The 22,611-nt window shown below is 36.8% G+C and overlaps 1 protein-coding gene across 2 annotated transcripts in view; it reads left to right on the forward strand.

Annotated features, from left to right (window-relative positions):
• Nucleotides 1-22,348, forward strand: part of samd10b (sterile alpha motif domain containing 10b) — a 52,485-nt gene extending 30,137 nt beyond the window's left edge. Inside the window, exons 3-6 of one of the 2 annotated variants that reach the window (XM_024292983.2) lie at nucleotides 7,738-7,906; nucleotides 13,953-14,093; nucleotides 14,630-14,640; nucleotides 20,002-22,348. In XM_024292983.2, coding sequence (XP_024148751.1) covers nucleotides 7,738-7,906; nucleotides 13,953-14,093; nucleotides 14,630-14,640; nucleotides 20,002-20,262 — 582 coding nt within the window. In that variant the 3' untranslated portion in view covers nucleotides 20,263-22,348. The remainder of the gene's footprint in view (nucleotides 1-7,737; nucleotides 7,907-13,952; nucleotides 14,094-14,629; nucleotides 14,641-20,001) is intronic. The other variant, XM_024292984.2, reaches the window with a different exon arrangement.
• The last annotated feature ends 263 nt before the right edge of the window (nucleotides 22,349-22,611 follow it).

Here is a 22,611-nt window from a genome sequence, read left to right on the forward strand (position 1 = left end):
TGATACATTTCAGTGACAGGCACACCTTTCTAATCAGCCAATCACATAGCAGAAACTCAATGCATTTAGGCATGTAGACATGGAGGGAAAAAGGTGATTAAAGTGACTTTAAATGTGGCCTGGTTGTTGATGCCAGACGGATTGTTCTGAGTATTTACAGAATAAAAGCATAAAGAATCAGATACAAATAGTTGTGTACAAGGAAATGCTTCAAAAGTTACATTGTAAAAATAAAGCATATCATAAACATAACATGGAAGACAATAAATTAAAATGTGCTTAGCTGCATCATAGTCCACCTCTCTTGCTATGGTTTAAAACACTACCTCAGTCTGTTTAAAATGCTCTGATTGGTTTGCAAGTCGACAGAAAATTCACCATAGAGGCTCATCCTTCATTGATTTATTATCTGCAAACCAAGAATTGCAGCAGGGTGTCCCTCTGCTGTTTCGTATCCTATTATCAGACCTGGTCATGGGGCATTCAATCCACTTTGAATCTTTTTTTTTTTAAGCATTTTTCACACATCCTGGTAATAGGATTCTGGGAAGCATCCACAATGCAGTGTTCTCAAACACTTAAACTAGCTTGCCCAGATCTCCTTCTATCAGAGAATTTTGATTTTTTTTCACAAAAATACCATAAATAAAGGTTTCTTTAGGGCACATTTCCCCTAATACCCCAGAGTTTGATCTAAATGGACATTTAGTATTGACACATTTCAAACAGTGCCTGTTTGCCCCAGTGACACGATGATGAAGGAGGTGTGTAGTTGAACAGACATAAAGATTGAGAGAAAAACAAGTCAGGTTCTGGGTGTCTGTACTGTCCTTGTCCTTGTCCCGTCTCTATAATATGTTCTTCTGCCCAAGACACGTTGGACTCCTTCTAAACAGACAACTTCTGCCAAAGTCTCATTTGAACTTTTGTCTGTCCACTAAGGTTGTCGATATCTGCATTCAGGATGGATGGTGGTGACTAGAGATCAACAAGTGTCCTTGGCTTTAAGGATCTGGATTGATCTAGTTTTAAAAAGACAGCACTATAGGAGATAAACTGAGAAAACAGAACTGTTCATTCAGGAAAGATGGAGGACAAGTGTTTGGCAATCTGTGAAATGTGAAATGACAACAACAAAGATTTACATCAGACAGAGAGGAGTTGTATGATAAAGAGCAAGAGTCGCAGAACATCAAACATTGATTTGCTCATTCATGCACACTCTCCCTCACATTTTTCCTGCTAATTAGCATAGCATCATTGATCGATCTCATGCAAAGTCAAAAACGCAGCCAATGGAAGAGAGGTGTTAGTAGTTACAGTGGGTGAACTTCAAGGATTCCCCACGCTCTCTTGACTCATCTAATCCTCCATTCAGCATCACGCGCACAGACAGGAAATGTGCAGCTACAAACGTGCACACAAGACAACATTCATCACAATGGGTAAAAATCAGGGCGCTGTGGAGACACATCCGGGTTAAGAAAGAAAGTAAAAGGTGTGAAGGGAAGGCACCGTCCGTAGCACAGAAAAATTAAATGTATGAAGACCAAGTGATTGTACTAAAGATAGCAGTAGAGAACATGAGCTTCAAGATACAAACTGAATGATCGCTAGAGAACAGTGAGGAAAAGTCACAGTTAGATGTGGAGAAAGATCTGAAGAAAACAAAACAATATGTCTGGTGGAAATCTAGATATCAATTGATAACATTTTAGTTTATTGAGATTACTTTAAAATATAGTTTGTAGAAAGAGGTATTGGAATATTAACCCATTAATAGGATTCATTTCACCTAAAGAGTTCAAATATCAATGGCAATATGAAATACATGTGGTGCATCAGATTATAAGGCATGATCTTTTTTTTTTTTTTTTAATATACAGACTTATTTAGAGATAAGTCTGTCAGTCATACTTCAGCTTTATTGCTTTTTTGTAAGACGGGCCACGTTAGCCACGTTAGAAGAGTTTTAAGACCCACTCTAATGAAATGTTTTTGTGTTTTTAACATGTTCTTGTAGTATTTTTCTCATAATAGAGGACTTATATAAAATGATTTACGATTAAAACTGCGGTTGTTATTATTTCTTAATTCAAACTGCGTTGGATCAGAAAACCGGATGCTAGAAAAACATGAGGCTAATGACACAACTACCCCCTGGGTGTGCCAAAGTCTCTCTTCCGCCCCCTTGCATGCATTCATTTCCCTAGTCCAAACTGTATTGTACAACTGGATTGGCCCAGTATTGCTTTCCATTATTTCTGGGCCGCTAATACTAGCTTGGGGCTATGAGCTTGCGCATGAGCATGCAGACAGAGCTCCCAGTGTGGGGGAGGGAAAGGGGGCGGGGTTACTCTGAGCCAATAGTCCCGCCCACAAGCCAGAAATGGATACCTAAGGAGCCACTGCTGCTGGGCATAAAATATGTCTTAAAAAACAACAAAGGCTTTTTTATTTTGGTGAAAGACTTCACAGTCATAATAAAAAGACTGGTGGGAACGATTTTGCAAAAGAAAAAAATATGTTTGGAGTGGAACTTTAGGCATATTAACAGTACCTGTAACTCCCAACTTTTTTAGCAACACATAAAAAAACAAACTGATACTGAAACGTTACTGCAACTACACTAACTCCCAGCCTTGTTAGTACTACATTAAAAAAAACACAATCTGGCATCACTGCATTCTAGCCACATTAGCATTAACAATAACACACAAATTTGTTTGCAACTTACCAAAAAAAACCAGATTGATATTTTGACAGAGCAGTGTATACCTCTAAAAATTGCTTTGACATCAGTTAGCACTACCAGAATAAAATCAATGTATAAGGCACTCCAGATTATAAGGTGCACTGTTATTACTATTATTAGAAAAAAATAAGGCTTTATTGAGTGGGAAGTACAGTAAATAAGAGCAACAATTATGTGCAGACATGACAATGTCATCCTGCTGAGCTGAGGATCGAAATTTTGTTTTCTTGTCACAGTTTTGCCAAAGTGATATAGCTAAATATACTTATGATAAAGCAGAATTACATGTACCTTTCACTTATTGTATTTTCTATTCTTGGAAGTAGTGTTGACCTTTTAGTTGACAGTTCTTGTTTGGTTGTTTCTGTGATTTTCAAGTTATGCTTTTGTTTTCTAAAAGTTTTTTTCTTCTACAAAATGATGAAAGCCCATTTTTATAGCAAAAGAAAGCTGAATATTTCTTCAGTGGTATACAGGCCAGAAAAGTGTTTAGATTTTCAAAGCGCAGCATTTTCTCCAACAGAACTCCCCGGATTTCTGAGTGTGCATTTCTACTTCAGTGGATATCTACATTGTTTGCTAGCAGGCTGCAGGGTTTCCTCTGAAAAACAACTTTATGAGTTGTTTACCTCACACGCTGCAAACTCCTTATTAGCAAGAAGGAAGGAAGACAGATGGCACCGATACAGGAAGTGCCTCCAACTGCTGGAGTTGGAGATGTTCCAACTACTATTATTTTATTTGTCTTTTTTGGATTAATTATTTTTCCAGTTGCTCAGGGGTTAATTATTGATTTGTATTACTTGGATATTTTTAGAAATTAAGGATGTTTGGAAAAGAACACAGATTGACTTGAGATGTTTTTTTATTTTTTACTCCAAAACAATGTTGAAGCAAAAAGCAAACAATTTAAAAGAAAAAAAAAATGACAAAAAACAAATAAATAAACTCACTAATTATTTTTAAAAAGACTGAAATTTTAATCCTCGCACAGATTGATATAAAAATAAGCACATCCACTATCAGAGAACTACTGAACAGAAACTATTTAAAGGTTATTCTATGAATTTTAACGCCAAATTTACTTTAGAACAGCCTAAAAGTAACACAGACAAGGACAAACATTTTTATTATTTTGCTTGATTGCATTTATAGACTAATTGAAGTACTCTTCAAAGACAAACCCTGCAACTGATAAATGCAGACATTTTATCTTCCACCAAAAAAGCCAACAAATATTATAAGAAGGTTTTTTTGTTTTTGTTTTTGCAATTTTTTTGCTGTAGCTTAACACTTTTGCACACAGACTCTTGATTCATTTTTAAACAATTTTAAATTCTGCCTTCCTATCAGTAAGCATTTATCCATCAAGCCTCTAAGAAGTTGCTCAAATACTTTTATTTTAATCCATTTCATCTAAGGATTAAGGGCATCTTTGCATCTTTATTTATTTGCGTTTTATCTCTTCTGTCTGTCCTAATCCCTCATTGACTTCTGCTCCACATACAGCCTCCATCTTCATCATGCCCCCCCTCGTCCCCCTTCTGTACATAACAAATGAGAGACCTCCTCCAGCTGGACAGAAGTAGGTCTCAAGAGGAGCAGGCAGGAAGTAAAGGGTGAGCAGGGGTGAGATAGAACTGGCCAGAGGAGATAGAGTCTGATGGATGGCCACAAATGGAGCGAGAAGAGCAAGGGAGGAAAGAAAGGAGACAGAGGGATGATTGGAAGCTATCATTCCTTTTCCCTTCCATCTGGCTTTTTGATGATGAAGGCCATTATTCACACAAAGACGAGCCAACCCCCCCCCTCTCTCTCTTTTTTGTCATTTTTTTGCCCATGTTCTTTTTTGTTTCTTGTCCTCACTGCTGCACATTTGTTTAGATTTTTTTAGAAAGAAAATGTTACATTAAATTAAAGCAAATGATTGCAGTCAAGAATTTTTCACGTGTTATTTATAGTTACTGTGACAGAATAAGAAGATTTTTTTTTCAGACAAAAAAAACAAAAAAAAATCATATTTACAAAATAAATTAGTGCATAGTAATATATGTATTTCTGAAATGCAAATGTGGCATATATATTTATTTTATTTAATCACAAACACATTTTTTATTTCCCCTTTCTGCCTTGTTTTGTTATTAAAGTGCAATCTTTGCAAAATAAAAGTTTCTCTTTTAAATACAATGACTCATACTGTAATATATAGCTGTTTTACTAAAGACTAAAATTCAATGTAAAAAGGGAAACATTGGATCCATTAACCAGAAGCTCTTTAATGTCTTATATTTAAAAATATTAATTTTCATCCAATTAGATTGTTGATGTGAGTAAACTATCAACTAATTTTTTTTATTTGATGAAAACTAAAATTTCAAATGTAACAAATTACAGAATTGATGTTAATTGATGAAATGTTTCACATTTTACAGTATATGATGGGTTTAGCTGGCAGAATAAAGTTGACATTTGGTTTGTTTTTTAAAGGAACTCGTGAATTTTGAAGCCCAATGAGACAAATTTTCTTTGTGATATTGGGCTATATAAACAAAATTGAACTGAATTGAATTGAATTTGATTTTTTAAATAGATTTTGGCAACTATAAATGTTCATTTAGTCATTTCACTGCACTGCCAGGCATGTATTTGCAAATTTCATAAAAAAACACCTATTTTACTTGTAAGATGACTCTTAAGATGTTTTAGTGAATCCTGGATTGAACTTGTAACCAGTGTTTTTCCTAAACAGACATTAGCTGAGCAGCAGCTCAAAAATGAAAAAAAAAAAAAAAAAAAACGATCCAGCTGTTTTCCTGTGAGAATAACTTTACCACTAAAGCCATGTTGCTGTGGGAAATTTTATTGCATGCTAACATTTGCTGTCACTGCTTCTGTTATGTCACAAAGATTTGGATATCTACAAATAAAGTATTATATATATCTTACCCAGGATGTTGATGTGACTGCACACAGCTCAAACTTGGGGTTTATGGAAAGGGGGAGGAGGGTTCTGACCAAACCCTATAGAGATCACTGCTGCAATTTATAGATGAAAGCATCCCGTCAGACCCAACAACATACAGCTGCAGACATGGAGCGCACTCCTCTGGTTTCCATCAGGTTAATGGAAGGAGATTCATGTTTGGAGAGGAGCTTATGCTAAGCCTGCACTCATCATTAGAGAGGCAGGCATGGGGGAGAATTATCTTTTTTTTCATCTGGAAAAAGTAGGAATTTTTAATGCATTTTAGTGTATTTGTGCGGTTAGTTTGCTTTTGTTTGGCTGATTTTCTTGATTTAATTGTTTCGATTATATCTCAGGACTGGCCTGGGAATTCCTTAGTATCCTACAGGAAAAGCTGTACGAGGTGGGAGAGGGGAAGTGGAAGCTGGACATCTTTACTGAAACTGCTGACTCTGTGACCCAAACCCCAGATTGACAGATAATGAATGGATGAATAGATGGATCATAGTCTGTGTAGTTAACTAATGTAAATTGAAATACATATACATTTTTTTGTTTTATTTTCCTCCTTCCACATTTATTTATAGTTCAGTAAACTAAACTCTGAATAAAAAAATATTACAATTTGAATTTTACAATTAATGAATGCTGTTTTGGCTCTCAAGCGACAGAGACCCGCTTTTTGTCCATAGTGTTCACACTGGACAAACCGGGAGGGGTCTTCCTCTTCTTCTTCTTTCTACTTCCACAAGTCCACCCCCTAGAATTGGAAGAGGCTTTGTTGTGAAATGTTGAAGGGGTGCAAATCTCACAAATCTTGCTCCAGCCTTTTTCTATAATTCCATTCGCGCGCAAACCGCAACTATCCCTTAAAGATCAATTTTCCAACGGTTGGCACTTTCGTGAATTTAAGGGGACGCCACTTATATGATCACTACCATATCTGATTGGTCAAAGTTTGACCTGGTTTAACTTTCAACGCTCTTTCAGTGGTTGCACATTTTGTACATAGAGCCGGAAAATGGTTGTAATAACTCGCGTAGCTATGCGTAAACGTGAGAATTTTGAACAAAGAAACCCGCTTTTGCACTTATTTAAACAGACTTTTCATTGGAAGTGGCCACTAGAACGTGGTTTGAACGTAGCTTCAGACATGCTGCACCTTTAAAGAGACACTTGAGCAATAATAGCTTGTCTCTAAAAAAAGTATTATTTTAATTCTATTTTTTAAATCAAACTCTTTTTATATTGCCTTCAAATTCTTCAGCTTTTTGATACATTGGAAACCTTTTTATTTGACATGTATTTTGGCTGTTCTTACTGATATTCAGTTAAAAAACATTATAGTTAAGATCAAAATGACAATCAGAAAGGTAAAAAAAACTGCATCAGCTAAGTGGCAGCTCAGATTGAGGCATGGGTCACACCCATTAACAGATGAAAATGGATTTGATCTTTTCTCACCCACACTATTGTCATGCACTGGACAAACCACTTTTAATTTGTGTTTAACAAGGATGCATCTACAGTATGTATATAGCCAAAAAAGCAGCAAAAAGAGCTAAAAAAGTATGAACCTTGTATAACATAGAAATTCAAATGATTAGTGTTCATTAAAGCTGAAGGCAAAGACAGAAAAGCATTTACACATGTGCCAGGAAAAGCTTTGATTATTGAACTTCAAGAATAAAAGTTAGTTAAGAAAATGCTGTTACACAAAGGCTGAAAAGCCTCTGTTCTGTACATCTGTCCCTCTGAGTCAGAAAGTGAAGTGAAAATGGGCTTCCTTCGTTAAATCAAGCAGCATCTGTTTGCCCTTGAATGCCTACAAGCTTTTGAAACCTTCTGCTCACAAACAGTTCCAGGTGTATTTGAGTTTATTGTGCTAATTAGTTTATTTCCGCACTTAGACTTTCAATGGTGTCATTATCCATTCTTTTTATACTAATCACACATTGTCATCAACATCAGAGGAAGGCTTGAGAAACATTAAACTTGTGTTTCTTGTGTGTTTCAGCTGCATCCAGGTGAAGCCTTCACTGTTTACCACACCAGTCCTACTCTGTCCAGTCTGTCTAAACCTGTGGTGCTGTGGACTCAGCAGGATGTCTGCAAGTGGCTTAAGAAACACTGTCCTCACAACTACCTGACCTACGTAGAGGCCTTCTCCCATCACGCCATCACAGGTGCCCGAAAAACAAAGATGCATGAACATGACTAGATAAAGAAATGTGCCTACAACATTTATAACTAATTTAATTTGTTGGAATAAAAGTACTTTTATTAGCATAACTGGAGTGGAGAACTAATGTGTCAATCTGGTTTGATCCTGCGTAATCATAATTGATTTTTTATCATACAAAAAGAGAAAAAAAGACTTTATTTTTCTGATTTAATCAGTGAGCAAACTCTGTGCAGTTTTTATATTATGTAGAGTAAAAGTCTTTGGTCAAGGCTGATGAAAAAGGTGAGAAAATATGGAAGCAAAAAAAATGTCTCAGCTTTTGTTGGAAACTTTAGGGGAATTAAGTACTGTGGAATAGGTGAGTTTAATTAGAGTTGCTAAATAAAAACTTTTTTTTATTATATTTATCAGAATTTAATTAGGAACTCTACTTTCATTTCATATATTAAACACATTTTTTTTCCTAATTTCTTTTTATTTACTGTTGAACTGGAAAAATGGTTAACACTGACGGTACTAAAAGAAAAGGGGTTCATTTAAAGGAAAAAAATATTTTTTTTAAGATAATGGATAAATATGCAGAAAACTAGCAGGTTATTACACAAAACAGACATTTAAATATACAATCTTTATCAACACATAAAGCATAGACCAGGTCTGCAATCTGAGGCTCTGAGCCACATGTAGCTCTTTGTGGCTTTGAAGAAAAATGTGAACCCTTTAAATAAATAATGGATTTATAAGTAGAGTTTTGTCATTTGCGTTATTAACATGTCAGATAACTGAGCCAAATGATGGTAAAAGGTTTAATATATTGTCAGTGATTTATTATTCTTATCTTCTGCTGCACAACTAGGACACAACATTCAGAGGCAACATTCTTAAATATTTAACTGCATTTACATGCATAGATACAAAAAAAATGTATTCTACACCAATGTTATTGTGTTACTTTTTGTTGGTTTAAGAACAGAATAATTGTTCTCCAAAGTCATAATGATAGATAATGTCATTGCAACTTATTTTGTTGCAATTTTAGCTTCAAGAAATTATTTTATTTTGAAAGGAAGTTTTAAGTTCTGCTGTCAAAACTAAAAAAAAAAATAATAATAATTTAATTGTATTTAGAAAAATACAAAACTTTTAGCAAAATATTTTGCAAAATATTCATGCTACATTTTTAAAATGTTTTCATTGCAACAAAAACATGATTAATGAAATAATGTGATTTTTTTCTTGGGACTTTGTGGTTCTCACTGGGTAAAAACTGGCCTAAATGGCTCTTTAAGAGCTAAAGGTTGCAGACCCCTGGAATAGAAAAAAACACAGGCATGAATATGTAGAAAGACACTTGAACAGATAAAATCACACATGCTGTATTCCCAGTCATGACAGACCAGAAGAACAGTCTCTATGTCAGCTTCTCGTGCAGAATAGATTGTTGTTTTGTGCTGCAGGCTCTGCCACCACTTAGCTGCATTTGTGTGCACACAGACACTTAAAAACACATGCCTCATGTGCACACAGTGACTTCAGGGTTAACAATGTTACCACTGATCGTTTCTATTGATGTCTACAGCAAAACATGAGAAAACAGCTCAGATCAGATTCATATCTGTCTGGATTGAGTATTATCTTGTTATTAGCTCCTGGGTTCATGTGCAGTGATGTCTGAATAGGATTTATGTAGCTCGGTGTATTTTTTTTTTATTATGTGCCCGTGTCATGTTAATTCAGTGACCGAAAAGTGAATGTCAGTCTTTGTGTCTTTGCGAGGGCCTTCAGACGGCAGTACAGCCTTCACAGTGTATACATTTTCATGCCCTTGCACGCTGTCATCTCCTGTCCTCTTTTAGTGCAATTCCTCTCTTGGTTAAAGGTGTTGCCTAGTGTGATACGGTACATGAAATTACATTTTATGTGTCTCTATTTGAATAATGCAGGTTAGAGCTTTATATATCAGCTGTATTTAGAAAAGAATCCACCGTGGAGGTGGGATAAAAATGAAGGCTAGTTAAATTGTATTGCTTTTGTAAAGTTGTAGATCTATATACTGTTGTAGACATAAAGAGCTTTTTGTGAGAGAACTCAAACAGACTGATTTTTAAATAAAGCAGTTAAAAATAATACTTTAAATGGATGTCTACTTTCCTCCCTTTAGGATTACATTTCGGACTTCTTCAGTAGTTATTATTGTCCTAGCCAAGGCATCACTGCTTTCCTTTTGCCCACAGGCATCGTTAATAAGCTATTTATTTTGAAGCCAAATTGAGTGGAGCGATCTCCACTGAAACAGGTTTTTGTTTTCTCTGCTCTCCCTCTGACAGCATACTTTCCCTATCCGCGGGCAATTATTAGGAGTTGTATTAAGGCCGTCTGAAGTGAATTGATTTGTGCTCCATTCATTGGCTTTGTCTCGTTTGTACACACACATGCTGGCACACATTCCCACAGCGAAGGGCAGGGGCTTTTCTAGGACACGCTGGCGGGGATCTTGGAAGGCACACATGACAGGGCTTTTGTTGGGGATGAGGTGAAGAGGTTGACAAGTGTACACACACATGCAGACAGAAGCACACACAAGGGGGCACACAAAGTGAATGCAAAATGATCATGCTGCCATAAAAAGTGCTGGACACGGAGAGCACCTGGACTTGAATGAAGCAGCGAATGCTTTTTAAGCATGTGCAGAAAATTGCAGACACAATCAAACACACGCCAATTATTCAGCTATTGTGGAAGCTAACTGGTTTGTGATAGATTTTTATCCAAGCTACACCTATCCAAGGTAACAATTGTGTTGATTGTTCCAAACTGTCTGGCTGCAGAGCAAAAACTGACGGGCAGTTCGGTCCTCATTTACTCTGTGCAGCTCCAGAGAAAGCTTTACATTACATCTCAAAGAGATGGGACATGAAAGAGGAGCCCTAATAATTGCTGCTTTTTGAAGTGTTGCCTCCACAGTTTCTTTTTGAACAGACAAAGTGTTTTCACTGACAAGTAAAAGCCGACAAACTTAATAGAACATGGCTAGCTCCTCTTTGTCATACCAAAACTAAAGCAAAAACAACATGTAGGAACAAGAGACAAAAACAGACAATGAGATAATTCACAAATCCTTAAGTCCCACTCCAAATATCTATTTTTTTCTATTGTAAAATCATTCCCAGTGGTCTTTTAATTATGATTATGCACTTTTTAGGAAAAATTAAAAAAACCTTTGTTATATTTAAGACATTTTCTGCACTGTGACAGAAATTAGCTCTGCCAAATACCCAGCAATCCTTTGTTTACACGTTCTCCCGCTAGCTTATAGCACCTCACAAGCCCCAGCTAACATTAGCGTAGCAAAAAAATATGACGAGCCGCACAGTTTGGAGCCAGATGGCAGCTCAGATGAAGAAAATAAAGATGTTAATGGATCTTATTGTCTGTAAGTGGATGATTTAGAGGGGAGACTTTATAGCCCATCCATTGCAGTTGCTGCGTCACAAACCTGAGTTATTCAAATATGGGTATCATCTGCTCCTGATCCATCAAGATTTGGATGAAGAAATACTTAGAAATGAAGTTTTAATCCTAAAATATTTTATAAATTATCCATCATAAGAGACATACCATAAGAGCATGTTAAAAATAGGGTTGTGTATTGGCAAGTCTGGCAATACGATACATATCACGATGCATGTCACAATACGATACTTATCTCGAATTTTTCTAAGACAGTATCAGACAATATTTGACTTTTTTAAGATTCTGACTCAGAGAAAACTATCTAAATATTAATACACTTTACATATCAATAAAATTGTAAAGTATATTTTATTTAATGATCAGAAAATTAAGTATTGAAATTGTATCTTATATACAAGATGCTTTTAACCAAGCAAATTCATGCTCTTTTAGTAATTTAAGAAATGTTTTTTTAACAATCACAAAAAAAAATATTTTTCAGCATAGAAAAAAATAAAACACAAAGAAAAAAATATGCCTCAATTAATTCAATTTTATTTATATAGCCCAATATCACAATGAAATTTCCCTCATTGTTCTTCATGACGATAGTGACCCGTATATGTGAACCAGTGAAAATAAACAGCTGTTTATTTCCCACACTGCTAAATAGTCAAACGTGTACTTTAAAATCGTTCAGGTTGCTGTAACAGGTGCTTCCCAGAAACATTTCAGTGTGATGAAGCTGCCTGACAGGTTGAAGGACAGCGCTTGAAGATGCTTTATTTTGTAAAATAATTTTCATTCTTCTTGACAATCTGCACTACATGTCAGTAAACACTTATTTCCCCACTCATTGCCACAAAGCTGGTCTATTTTCAGAGCGTTGTGCACGTCACTCTGATCAACCAGGTCGTTAAATTTGAATCATTTGTTGTGAAGTTCAGCAGAACGTTGGCCCGCTTTGTCCTTAGCATTTTGACTGAAGCTCTACGCACAGTGGATGCAGCACATGTGTGCTGTCTCACTCATTCTTACATCAGCCACGAAGCACCATAATCTGTGTGGTTAAACGTTACCAATACCAACTAGGCACCAATTTTTAGATCAAAAATCTCATCCTTAATTAAAGCTAAGTTGTAAATGTCTAATTTTGGTATGTGACAACAACAACCGGATCATGACTTCACAACTCAAGTACTAACACAAATAGTTCTCATGAGATTTTGCTCTTGTTTTGGTGCGTGTATAGCTGCTCAGAGAAACTCAGTGTCCTGTGCTGCCAACTGACGTTTGGGGGTTTAATTAGAAAACAAAAGGGAGACGCTGAACTACATGTTTGCTAATAAAAAATATTTAAAATATCATCTCGTAACATTTTAAATCGATACAAGTTGTGAAAAATGAAGTATTGTGATATTTCACTGAATAGATATTTTCTTACACCCCTGGTTAAAAACACCAAAAACACAATTTTCATAGGAGTGGGTCTTAAAATCAATTTGAACTAAAATCGGTATGAACTGAAGGATATAGAGAGGGATCTGGAGTTCTAATTATGTTTGAGGGTCCAGAGCGATAGATAAAAAGGACTTCTTATTATTTGCTGAAGGACACACACTGTAGCTCCTCCCACCAGTGTACTTCTCATTCATGTATCTAAACCTCCAGCTTTCCATGACCTTCATGGTGGCACCGTATTTGTCTATTGACAGTATGGTAATATATTGTCTTGCTAAACGCGGGCTTTTAAGGTGGATTATTCTTTGTAAATAAAAGACTTATTAGGACATAAACACCAAAAGAAGCCATGTTGGGAAATTTAAATGCACATCTGCAAGTGCAAAGTTAAATCATAAATTTTTCTTTTTTTTTTTAAGTCTTAGAAAACACCAAGAACTCCAATCTCACCTTGCGAATGGTTCAGAATAAATAATGTCTTGTACGGCCCCTCATACCTTGCACATATTGTCCGCTGTATATGAATCCGTGTTCTTAGCCAAAGCATCAAATTAAATGAATTTAAAGAACTTCTTGACTTTTTAACTACCCAACAAAGACAAAATAAATTAAAGAATTTTTCTGCTGCTTATTCCCATGGGGGACTATCACACACAAATCAATATTTTTAATCAACTGTTTTTTAAATGCTGAGAGTTAAAGGGTTAAAGTAGCTTTTTTATATTATGTAAATGGGATTAAGTTTAGTATTTAAATACATTTTTTAAAATTGTGGTAAATAACTATATGCATACCCATTCTGCCTTTGATTTTTTTATCTGGAAAAATAGATTGCAAACCATATGTGCTCAAAAGCAACTTCTTGTAGTTTAGGGAGTTTGGACACTTATAGGGTCATTCACGCTTTAATATGAAAGCCCCTTGCTGGTAGCCCAAAATTTAGCCCAAAATTTACCAATATGGAACTGATTTTCTTTAAGACAAATGAAAAAAATATACAACAATTTTTGTCCTTCTCTAGAGTAACAATTTACAAGCGAAGAAAAGATGAAATTTCTTTGTTTTGCTTTAAATCTTTGCAAAAATAATTAGAGGTTGGAGAAATTTTACTGACAAACAGATCTTCCCGACAGGACGAGCGCTGTTACGCCTGAATGGGGAAAAGCTAGAGAGGATGGGAATTGTCCAGGAGACTCTGCGACAGGAAGTTCTCCAACAAGTCCTCCAGCTACAAGTCAGAGAAGAAGTCCGCAACTTGCAGCTCCTTAGCAGAAGTGAGTACAGTGTTTGAGGGTTTGCATGTCAGTTTGGGCTGGCATAAAAGTGAAAAGAAATTAGATAAAAATTAAGTTTACAACTGGTGGGAACAAGTTACAAGTAAGAGATGCTGTGTTTTACTTGGACAACAACATTCAAAATGTTTTGGTTTGTATTTTGGCTGATGTAAAGTCTGCACTGCCTTTGAATAATGACTTTAGTATATGTTAATTCCTCAGTCATTAGTAAATAGGTCTATGCAATCATAACTGACTAGTGTTCCCTTAACTTGTTTCAGATTATTATTTGACCTTTATCATTGCTTTCCTACTGACATTAAAGGAAATGAGCTGTCAAAGTGAAGGAAGTCAAAGCCTAATTTAACAAAAGTGTTTGTAAAATCATTAAAAGTAATATGTTCAATTATGATCGCCAGTGACATCAAAATTGTCGTTCATCTTTGTCTCATTGAACAGCTTACAGTCTGACTGTGTGGATGCATGTCGCTGACACTGTTATTGTTTGGTTTTTTTCACATTCCTTCCCACCACAGACAGCTTTGAGGTAAGTCACTTAGACAAATACATATTTTGTGTGTACTAACCTTTCTACGACCTTATGTCTTGGACCAGCATGGAAGCAAAGACAAAGCAAAAAATGTTTTGACCTACGTCCAGAACACTTCAAGATTCTAAAAATAACTAAAAAGTCTTTGCCTAATCAAATGAATTGTTAGTATAGGTTCATGACATATGTTGTAATTTATTTTTTTTAAAGTCATTTTGGAAGTATTATTTTTTTTATTTCACCTGGAATTAAGTTTTTGGTACATTTTCTTTTACTCTTGTTTCTCCCTCTTACTTTTTTGGAGTTTCTAAATACTCTAAATTCTGTTTATTGGCTTGAATCCAGGTTGCACGTGGTGCAGTGGTTAGTGCCCTCGCATCACAGTGAGACGGTCCTGGTTCAAGTCACACCTGGGACCTTTCTATGTGGAGTTCCCCCTGTGCCTGTAAAGGTTTTCTCAGGGTTTTCCAGCAGTCCAAAAACATGCTTCATAGGTTAATTGGTTACTCTAAATCAAGGGTGTCTAAATCCAGGCCTTGAGGTGTTCCTGCTGGTTTTCCAGAAATCTTGCCTTATCTGCTGCTGATTACCTGAATTAGGTATGTCTAGCCAATAAGGCGATGCATTCTCACTCCCAACTCGTCGTATTTGGACGTATGGTTCTGGCCCCCTCCGCGTCACTTTTTGATGTTTGGGCGCCCCCGGCTAGTTGTTTTCTGATGTGCCGGCTGTTCCCATTAAACCTGGGGTCCCCAACCTCCGGGCCACAAACCGGTACCTATCCAGGGGCCACTTGGTACTAGGCCACAGAGGCTAATCAGGGGTGCCCAACCCTTAAGAAGCACACCAGTACCAGTACCTTAACCCGGTATTGGTTCCGCATCTGGTACTGCATCCCGAGGAATCGGAACCCATGATTTAATAGGAACAGCCAACACATCAAAAAGCTTAGTGACCTTGTGGTAGAGTGTCCGCTCTGAGACTGGAAGGTTGTGAGTTCAAATTCCAGCCAAGTCATCCCAATGACTCTAAAATTGCGACCTAGTGACTCCCTGCTTGACAATAAGCATTAAGGGGTTGAATTGGGGAGTTAAGCCACCAAATGGTTCCCGAGGGCGGCTGTGTCCGCAGCTCACCACTCCCCCAGGGGATGGATCAAATTCAGAGAATACATCTATATGTGTGACAAGCAATGGGACTTTAACTTTAAAAAATGAACAGCCAGCACATCAAAAAAATAACGAGTTGGGGGCACCCAAAACGTCAAAAAGTGACGTGGAGGGGGCCCAGACCATACGTTCATATATGACCAGTTGGGAGTAAGAATGTGTAAAATAAGGAGCTTCAATGACAGGTTGGTTGGAAGACATGTAGGACACCGACCCTCGAGGCCTGGATTTGGACACGGCTGCTCTAAGGTGTCCCTAGGTGTACCTCGCCTTCAGTAACTGGGACAGGCTCCAGCAACCCTAAGAAAATGGATGGATGATTTAAAATGCGTTATGTTTTATTCTTTCTTTTTTTTTTTTTTTTTTGAGAATCTTACCCTTTGTACTGGTTTTGTAGGACCACACGCCCAACAATCGATCAGACCCCGTCTTTTCCTTTTTCTGATTTAGTATTGACCCTATTTTCCAGTACTAGCTTAGAGTTCTTTATTTTTGCATGATCAGTGTTTTTTCCTGCATCCTTTTTCCTTTTTTTCCCCTCAGCAAGAACTTCTAATCAATAATTTCAAACAAGCTTGGTGTGTACAAACTTTAGATACATTTTACACATAGCTGGCAAAGTGCTTAACTCTCGAACCAAACAAGTGCATTTTTAATGGAATTAAATTGAAGGTGCAATGCAATTGATTAGTAAGGAGAAAGAATTAAATTGCTGTTGGAAACCTCCATTAATTGTCAGTGCAAATGCAATTTCTCAGTTCATCAGGCGCTGTCTCGGAGCTATAAGGGCAAGCTAATTAGGTGGCCTCATTAAACACCTGATTTTCACCGGGCTGCAGGCTGTTGTGGGGTGATAAAGGTACGCGACAAGGTGGGAAGTGATGAAGGAGAGATTAAATTGATGCTTCAATTTTCAATGAAATGAGTAAAAAGTGAGAAGAAAGGGGAAAAGCACCAAATGAGGGTAAAAATGAAAGTCTTGACTGAAGCTTTTCATTTTTAACAATATTGTCGGCACTGGAAAGAATATATAGACACCATAACCCGTGCCAGACACTTTATTCTTTGATTGGGGTCTGACAAATACAAAAAACAATAAATGTCTTAAATTAATATTACTTCTGTTTCCAAAACCCCCTTGCAACTTTCCATTAGTATTGATTTCATTAAGTTTAGAGTACTAAAACTGTGAAAATCTGTTAAAGTAAAGTGCATTTGTAGACGAATTGTAAATGAAAATAAGAAAGATAACAGCAAGAGAGCAGAAAATCATAGAATTTCACAGTAACTGATGCACATCAAGTGTTAGCAGCCACAGCAGTCCACACACTTTTTTCTCCCTGAATGATTCTCCTTATATGCTTACTGTTTGGTAGATTTAGCTGAGCTGTCATACCACCTTTCAAGTCTGATTCATCTGCAACTGACTTGCAAAAATTAGATATTGATCTCACAATAACTTTTGAAAAAAAAATTGAAAATACAGAAGTGAAACCCAAATAAGACATGTTTGTCTTGAATCTGAACCATAAAACCCACTGAAGCTTCACAGTGCATTTATATGTTTAAAATGTTGAAAGTCTGTTTTTATGTTCAGTAAGTTTTTCCCCAGCTTTTATCTTCATCTAAAACCGGTACTTTTATTTGTAAAGACAAAGGTCTAAAATATTTAGAACTGTCAAAACGTTTCTTCATTTCTAAAAAATGTATTTGAAAGCTACTGTTCTCACTTGTTAGATGACACATTCCTTAAGAGCCAAAATGGACTTGCATGGTCAGAGAATTCTAACAGATAGAAACTGAAATACATTAGTAAAAACTAATGGTGTATTCAGAGTGGACACATTTGGTTCACTTAAAGTGACCCTGAGTTCTTTTTCCCTGATAATTCAGAACAAATTTTTAGTCTGAATCCACCAAATCGGACCCTGTTCTGGGACCAGGAACCACTCTCAGACCCATATTTTGGGTTACCATTTGTTTTTAATTGGACTGAGCCTGTTTGCTTTTTCTCAGTCTGAATAGACTCCATTCTCGGAGTGGAACAACTGGACCAAAATGGCCACCGTAGCCAGGCATTATGGGATGTAAACAGTAGGAACCACACGCTGTGGACAAACGTGGAATAACAATGAGACATAGCAACTCATTGAAATACAGATGTTCAAAATTGATCAGCAAAATATAAAGTTTGAATAAGTGAACCATCCCAGTAAAGATTGCAAAGCTTAGAACTTATGTTATTCCTGCTCTCATTGTTTTGCCACACCCTCGTGACTGACTAAAGAGATCTTGAGTCACAAGTTTTTGTCTACAAACTTCTAAACAGAAATGCCCATTTGACAGCAGTCTGGATGGTCTGAATACAGACCAAGCGGCAGGTTCAGGACTCGATTTGGACCAAAATAAGCAGACTCGGTCCAGACCAATGGACTTGTTCAGTCTGAATACACCCTAAATGACCTAAATAAAAAATAAAATAAAAAAAGTGGAAGATGGCACAGAGAAAACAAATAAAACTTTGTAACAGAAACTGACAAATCTGACAACATAACCTGAACACTAAATCCAAGAACATAAACACACGGTGCTGATCCTCCCATTGGAACTAACTTTTACAACAGTTTTCAAAACTCCTTTTAAAATAAAATTTAAAAAAATAACTTTTTTCTATTAAAACTGTGTTTGCAAAGCAAGTTTTAAATTTTAGTGCTCATTCTGAACAAAATAAAGTGTGTGTCATGAATTCTCTTAAAAATGTTATTATTCTAGAAGTAATACCTAGATACAACATATTCTAAAACGTGGCCTTTCTGATTCTTCTTTTCATTTATCTTTCTTAAATATTGCATTTTTTTCTTTTTTCAAAATGGTTTAAGTTTCAATAAAAAATAAACTTTTCAATAGTGGAGATGTGGCCATTTGAGAGTCCTCAGGATCACACAGAAATAGAAACATCGGAAAAAAACTTGTGGTTTAAAGACCTGTGAAAATCTGTTTGCCAGCTCCAGCTGAGTCATAGGTTGTTGTTTTCTCCTGCACTTTCCTTCCCTGACAGGTCAATTTTAAATCAAAGTCAGTTGTGCTCTTCTTTAAAGCCCTGTCTCAAGCCACAATCTTATCTAACTTCAACAAAGTGATGAAAATACAAACCTGTGTAAAGCGATTGAAACGTTGAGGTAACCTCCCAGCTGTGGGGGTCCTACCCATGCAAATAAGAATTTAGTGTGGTCCCTGCCACATGAACTGTAGCTTGAATGAAGCTGAACATGACAGACAGAGGAGATGATGAGGTGTGTCAGATTTAAGGTCAAATTCAGCACACATTCTTTTTATTCTCACTGTCCATTTCTGTCGCGCTGATGGCTTCACGATGTGCTAAAAAAAGTTTTCCTATGGAGGCAGCTCGAGATTCGATTCTAACACTCTGTCAGCTCCTGGTTCTGCCTCACTCAGGTGTTCATTTGCATTTTTCTGTATTCAGGAACAGGTGCTGTGTCCTCCACTGATCTCAGGAGAGGAGGGTTTAATTCTAAAATGAAACGCTAAAAGCTCAATTTCTGCTTTCCCACTGACACCTGGGACTTTTTAGAATGAAGCTAAATACTTTTTCAGGTAAAACCACTTTGCTGTTCAGTCAGAAGTCAAGGGAATTAAGAAAAATGTGTAATCAACTCTGTAATATATTATTTTTAAATTAAAACTATTTAAAAATAATGACTATTTTGTTTCCCACAAAGCATTAGTGTCTCTTTATTTGGTCCTCTTTTAATTCTAATGCAGTTTTTATCCCATTTATATTAATTTACAATGGCTGTCATAAAACATGGCTGCCATATTTTTCTCTGGGCTAAATTATTGTTATTAATCCTCATTATGACGTGCAGCGTGTTGCGTGAAGAAAGGTCAGCAGCAACAGCTCTCCATTGGCCCATTTGATGCTTTTTCATTCAGATTCTGGACAATCATGGGCTCAGCATTCAAGGCTGAGACGCAGTGAAATACGTTTCTCACAACTCGTGTGTTTGTGAACTAAAAATCTGGTGTCACAGATTTTTATTGTGACCATTCACCTGGCTCATAAAGAGACAGATCTGCTAAACACTCAATTGCTGCTCCTTAACCTCTGCTTTTGCCACCATGTGAATTCTAATCATGCGCTTCCCTCTCTCCGTTCCTCTCTTCACAGCTTCCTTTGGAAATTACTCTTAGCTCAGCTTTGGATCTGTTTGGCAGCCCTTCTCCTCACCCCCCATCACAATACGTCTCTAGGAGCCGTGGAAAAGCTGCTGTATTCAGATATGCGAGCAGAGAATCGACAAGTGAAAGGGAAGAGGATGAGCCTCCACACTACATGCCAGCTGGTTTGGAGGATTCTCATTCATCCCGGCCAATGTGGTTTACAGAAACAGAGACAAAGCCTCGTTTGAGGCAGGGATACCCACTTTAGCCTAATGATGCAACGAAACATCCACCGGCCTGATGATCATCTAGATTGGATGCCAGTTTGATCTTGAAAGGTTATCACAGAGTTTTGTGTCTCATGTGGTTCAGAGTGATATTACAATTTCAACAGAAATTTGAGTTTGATTTATGGTTTTTATAATTAGGATTCATAGCACTAATACATTATTTTTCTGACATGGTTTTAGTTCAGTGGCGCTAAACGAATGAATTATTGTATTATGATAAAAACACGGATTTAAATTAAGCTCTAATTTTCTTGAAACTCAGATAAACAATTCATAAATAAATCAAATAAACTCCATTGGAATCCCTGTATGAGGACTAATGCTGCGTTTACACCGGATTACTGCGGCAGAAGCTTCAAGTTTCAATGTTAAGGATAGGTACAGACACAATCTGAGTTCCTGCACAATTTGGGCGCAGTGAGCGTATCAACCAATCAGGGACTTTGAACATGTGACATTTTCAGTGACTCGATCAGAAGATAGAAAAAAAAAACAATATGGCTGCTCAATGCGGGGATTTTCGTGCGGAACTTCCATCTATTTTCTTAACCGACTGTCCCAGAAACTGTTGAGCAAAGGCGGGATACACACTAGACAGGCCACCAGCCTGTCACAGAGCTCATGGAGCTGGAGTGATCACGCCCCCTACGCCAGCGAGCCACCCAATGGACAGCGTAGCATGCTAGCACCACCCAGGGTCCGGCAGAGCTAGCAAAGACCTAGCGACTAGCACCGCCGACTATGCAGACCAGCCTCCGTTTTACGGAGCCACCATGGGTGCCATCGTAGTGGGTGCGATCGCTCCAGCTCCATGAGTTTATGATATTTTTCCTATTTTTATCAAGACACCAATAAAAGGTCCCTCCAGTTTTATTTTGAATTTTCCCCTCTCGGGTTAATGCTCAAACTGGGCCACAGACAGACAAAAATAATGTTTAAAACGGCCGTCAGGCACATCTCTCGTTGCAAGAGCGAAGTGCACCGTCCCGGGAGAGACTCCGGATGATCTGGTGATCCCAGACACAGTCACGTGCTGGCCGGTGCCTCTGTGGGGTTCTCCAAAACATATAAATCCAAGCTACTCGCTCAACATCATCCATGTTTTCTGTGATGTGGGAACGAATGAAGTCTAGGACAACTTTGGCAGTTGCTCCACCGCCGGGGCGTTAAGGCTATAAGCGGTAAATCTGATGCGCATCAAAAGAGAATCATGTCCGGCTTGACTGCAACATAAAAAAGCATCATTAATGTAACTGGAGAGAGATTTTTTGGGGTTTTTTAAGCAAATAAAAAATATATACATTTCTTCTGAGCATATACATGCTTTTCTTAATAAATTTGAATTGTACATTTGTTGTTTCATATCATAACAACTTTTATCCATCCGTCGTCTTCATCTCCTCCTGTACAAACTGAACATTTCCAAACAAAAGAACTCTATTAACTACCTAATCCAAAATATTTTTTGAGAGCTGTGTTATTGTTCATCATTTTAAATATTTCAGTACACAATTCTGAATGTCACTTCAAAGAGAAAGCTTTTTGTACTGAGACTTCCCTGCAGGACGCCAGTGAGATAGTATTGTAGAGTTCCATGTACTTTATACTGTGATACTGTAATATTGTAGCAGTACTTTAGTGTTTTGTTGAATGAATGGTTCCTATATTTATTCCAGGAATTAACATAATAATCATTGGAGAAATTATCATTTACATGATAACAGATAAAAATAGAACACCTGAAGAAACTGTTCTTAATTATATACAATGCAAGTCTATACTGTAGACAGACATGAGATAAAAACACATTTTCAAGAAGCAAAACCTTTATTTCTCTCAGTCTTTTGACAAGTTGTCTTTGGATAATGTATATTACTGACTGTTAGTATTAAAAAACTGTTATTTTCAAATTACCAGATGATCTGTATATTTACCATTTTCTGTTTCTTTGATTAGCTCTCCAAAATGGATGACAACTTTAAAGGTTCTTTCACTTTATAATAACAAAGATGCATATATGTATGAAAGGACAACTGTCTTTTGGAATAAACCAATTAAAATGAACATATGGTCTTGTTTTGTTTTTGTTTTCTTCACTGGGATGTTACTACAGCCACATAGATGCAAACATATATCCTTAAGAAAAGGAAACAACAAATTGTTGGTGAACTTATGCATGATCTCAAAATAACAAGTTTATCCAGTTTATTTAACATTTCTATAATTTATTTATTATTATTTGGGACAAAAAATCCTGTCAATCAGCATTTCTTGTGTGTCTAAATAACATTTAAAAATAAGTACTTAGTTTATTTTTGAAAAGGAGG

This window comes from Oryzias melastigma, linkage group LG7, assembly GCF_002922805.2.
Source record: "Oryzias melastigma strain HK-1 linkage group LG7, ASM292280v2, whole genome shotgun sequence".
Classification (NCBI taxonomy): Eukaryota; Metazoa; Chordata; class Actinopteri; order Beloniformes; family Adrianichthyidae; genus Oryzias; species Oryzias melastigma.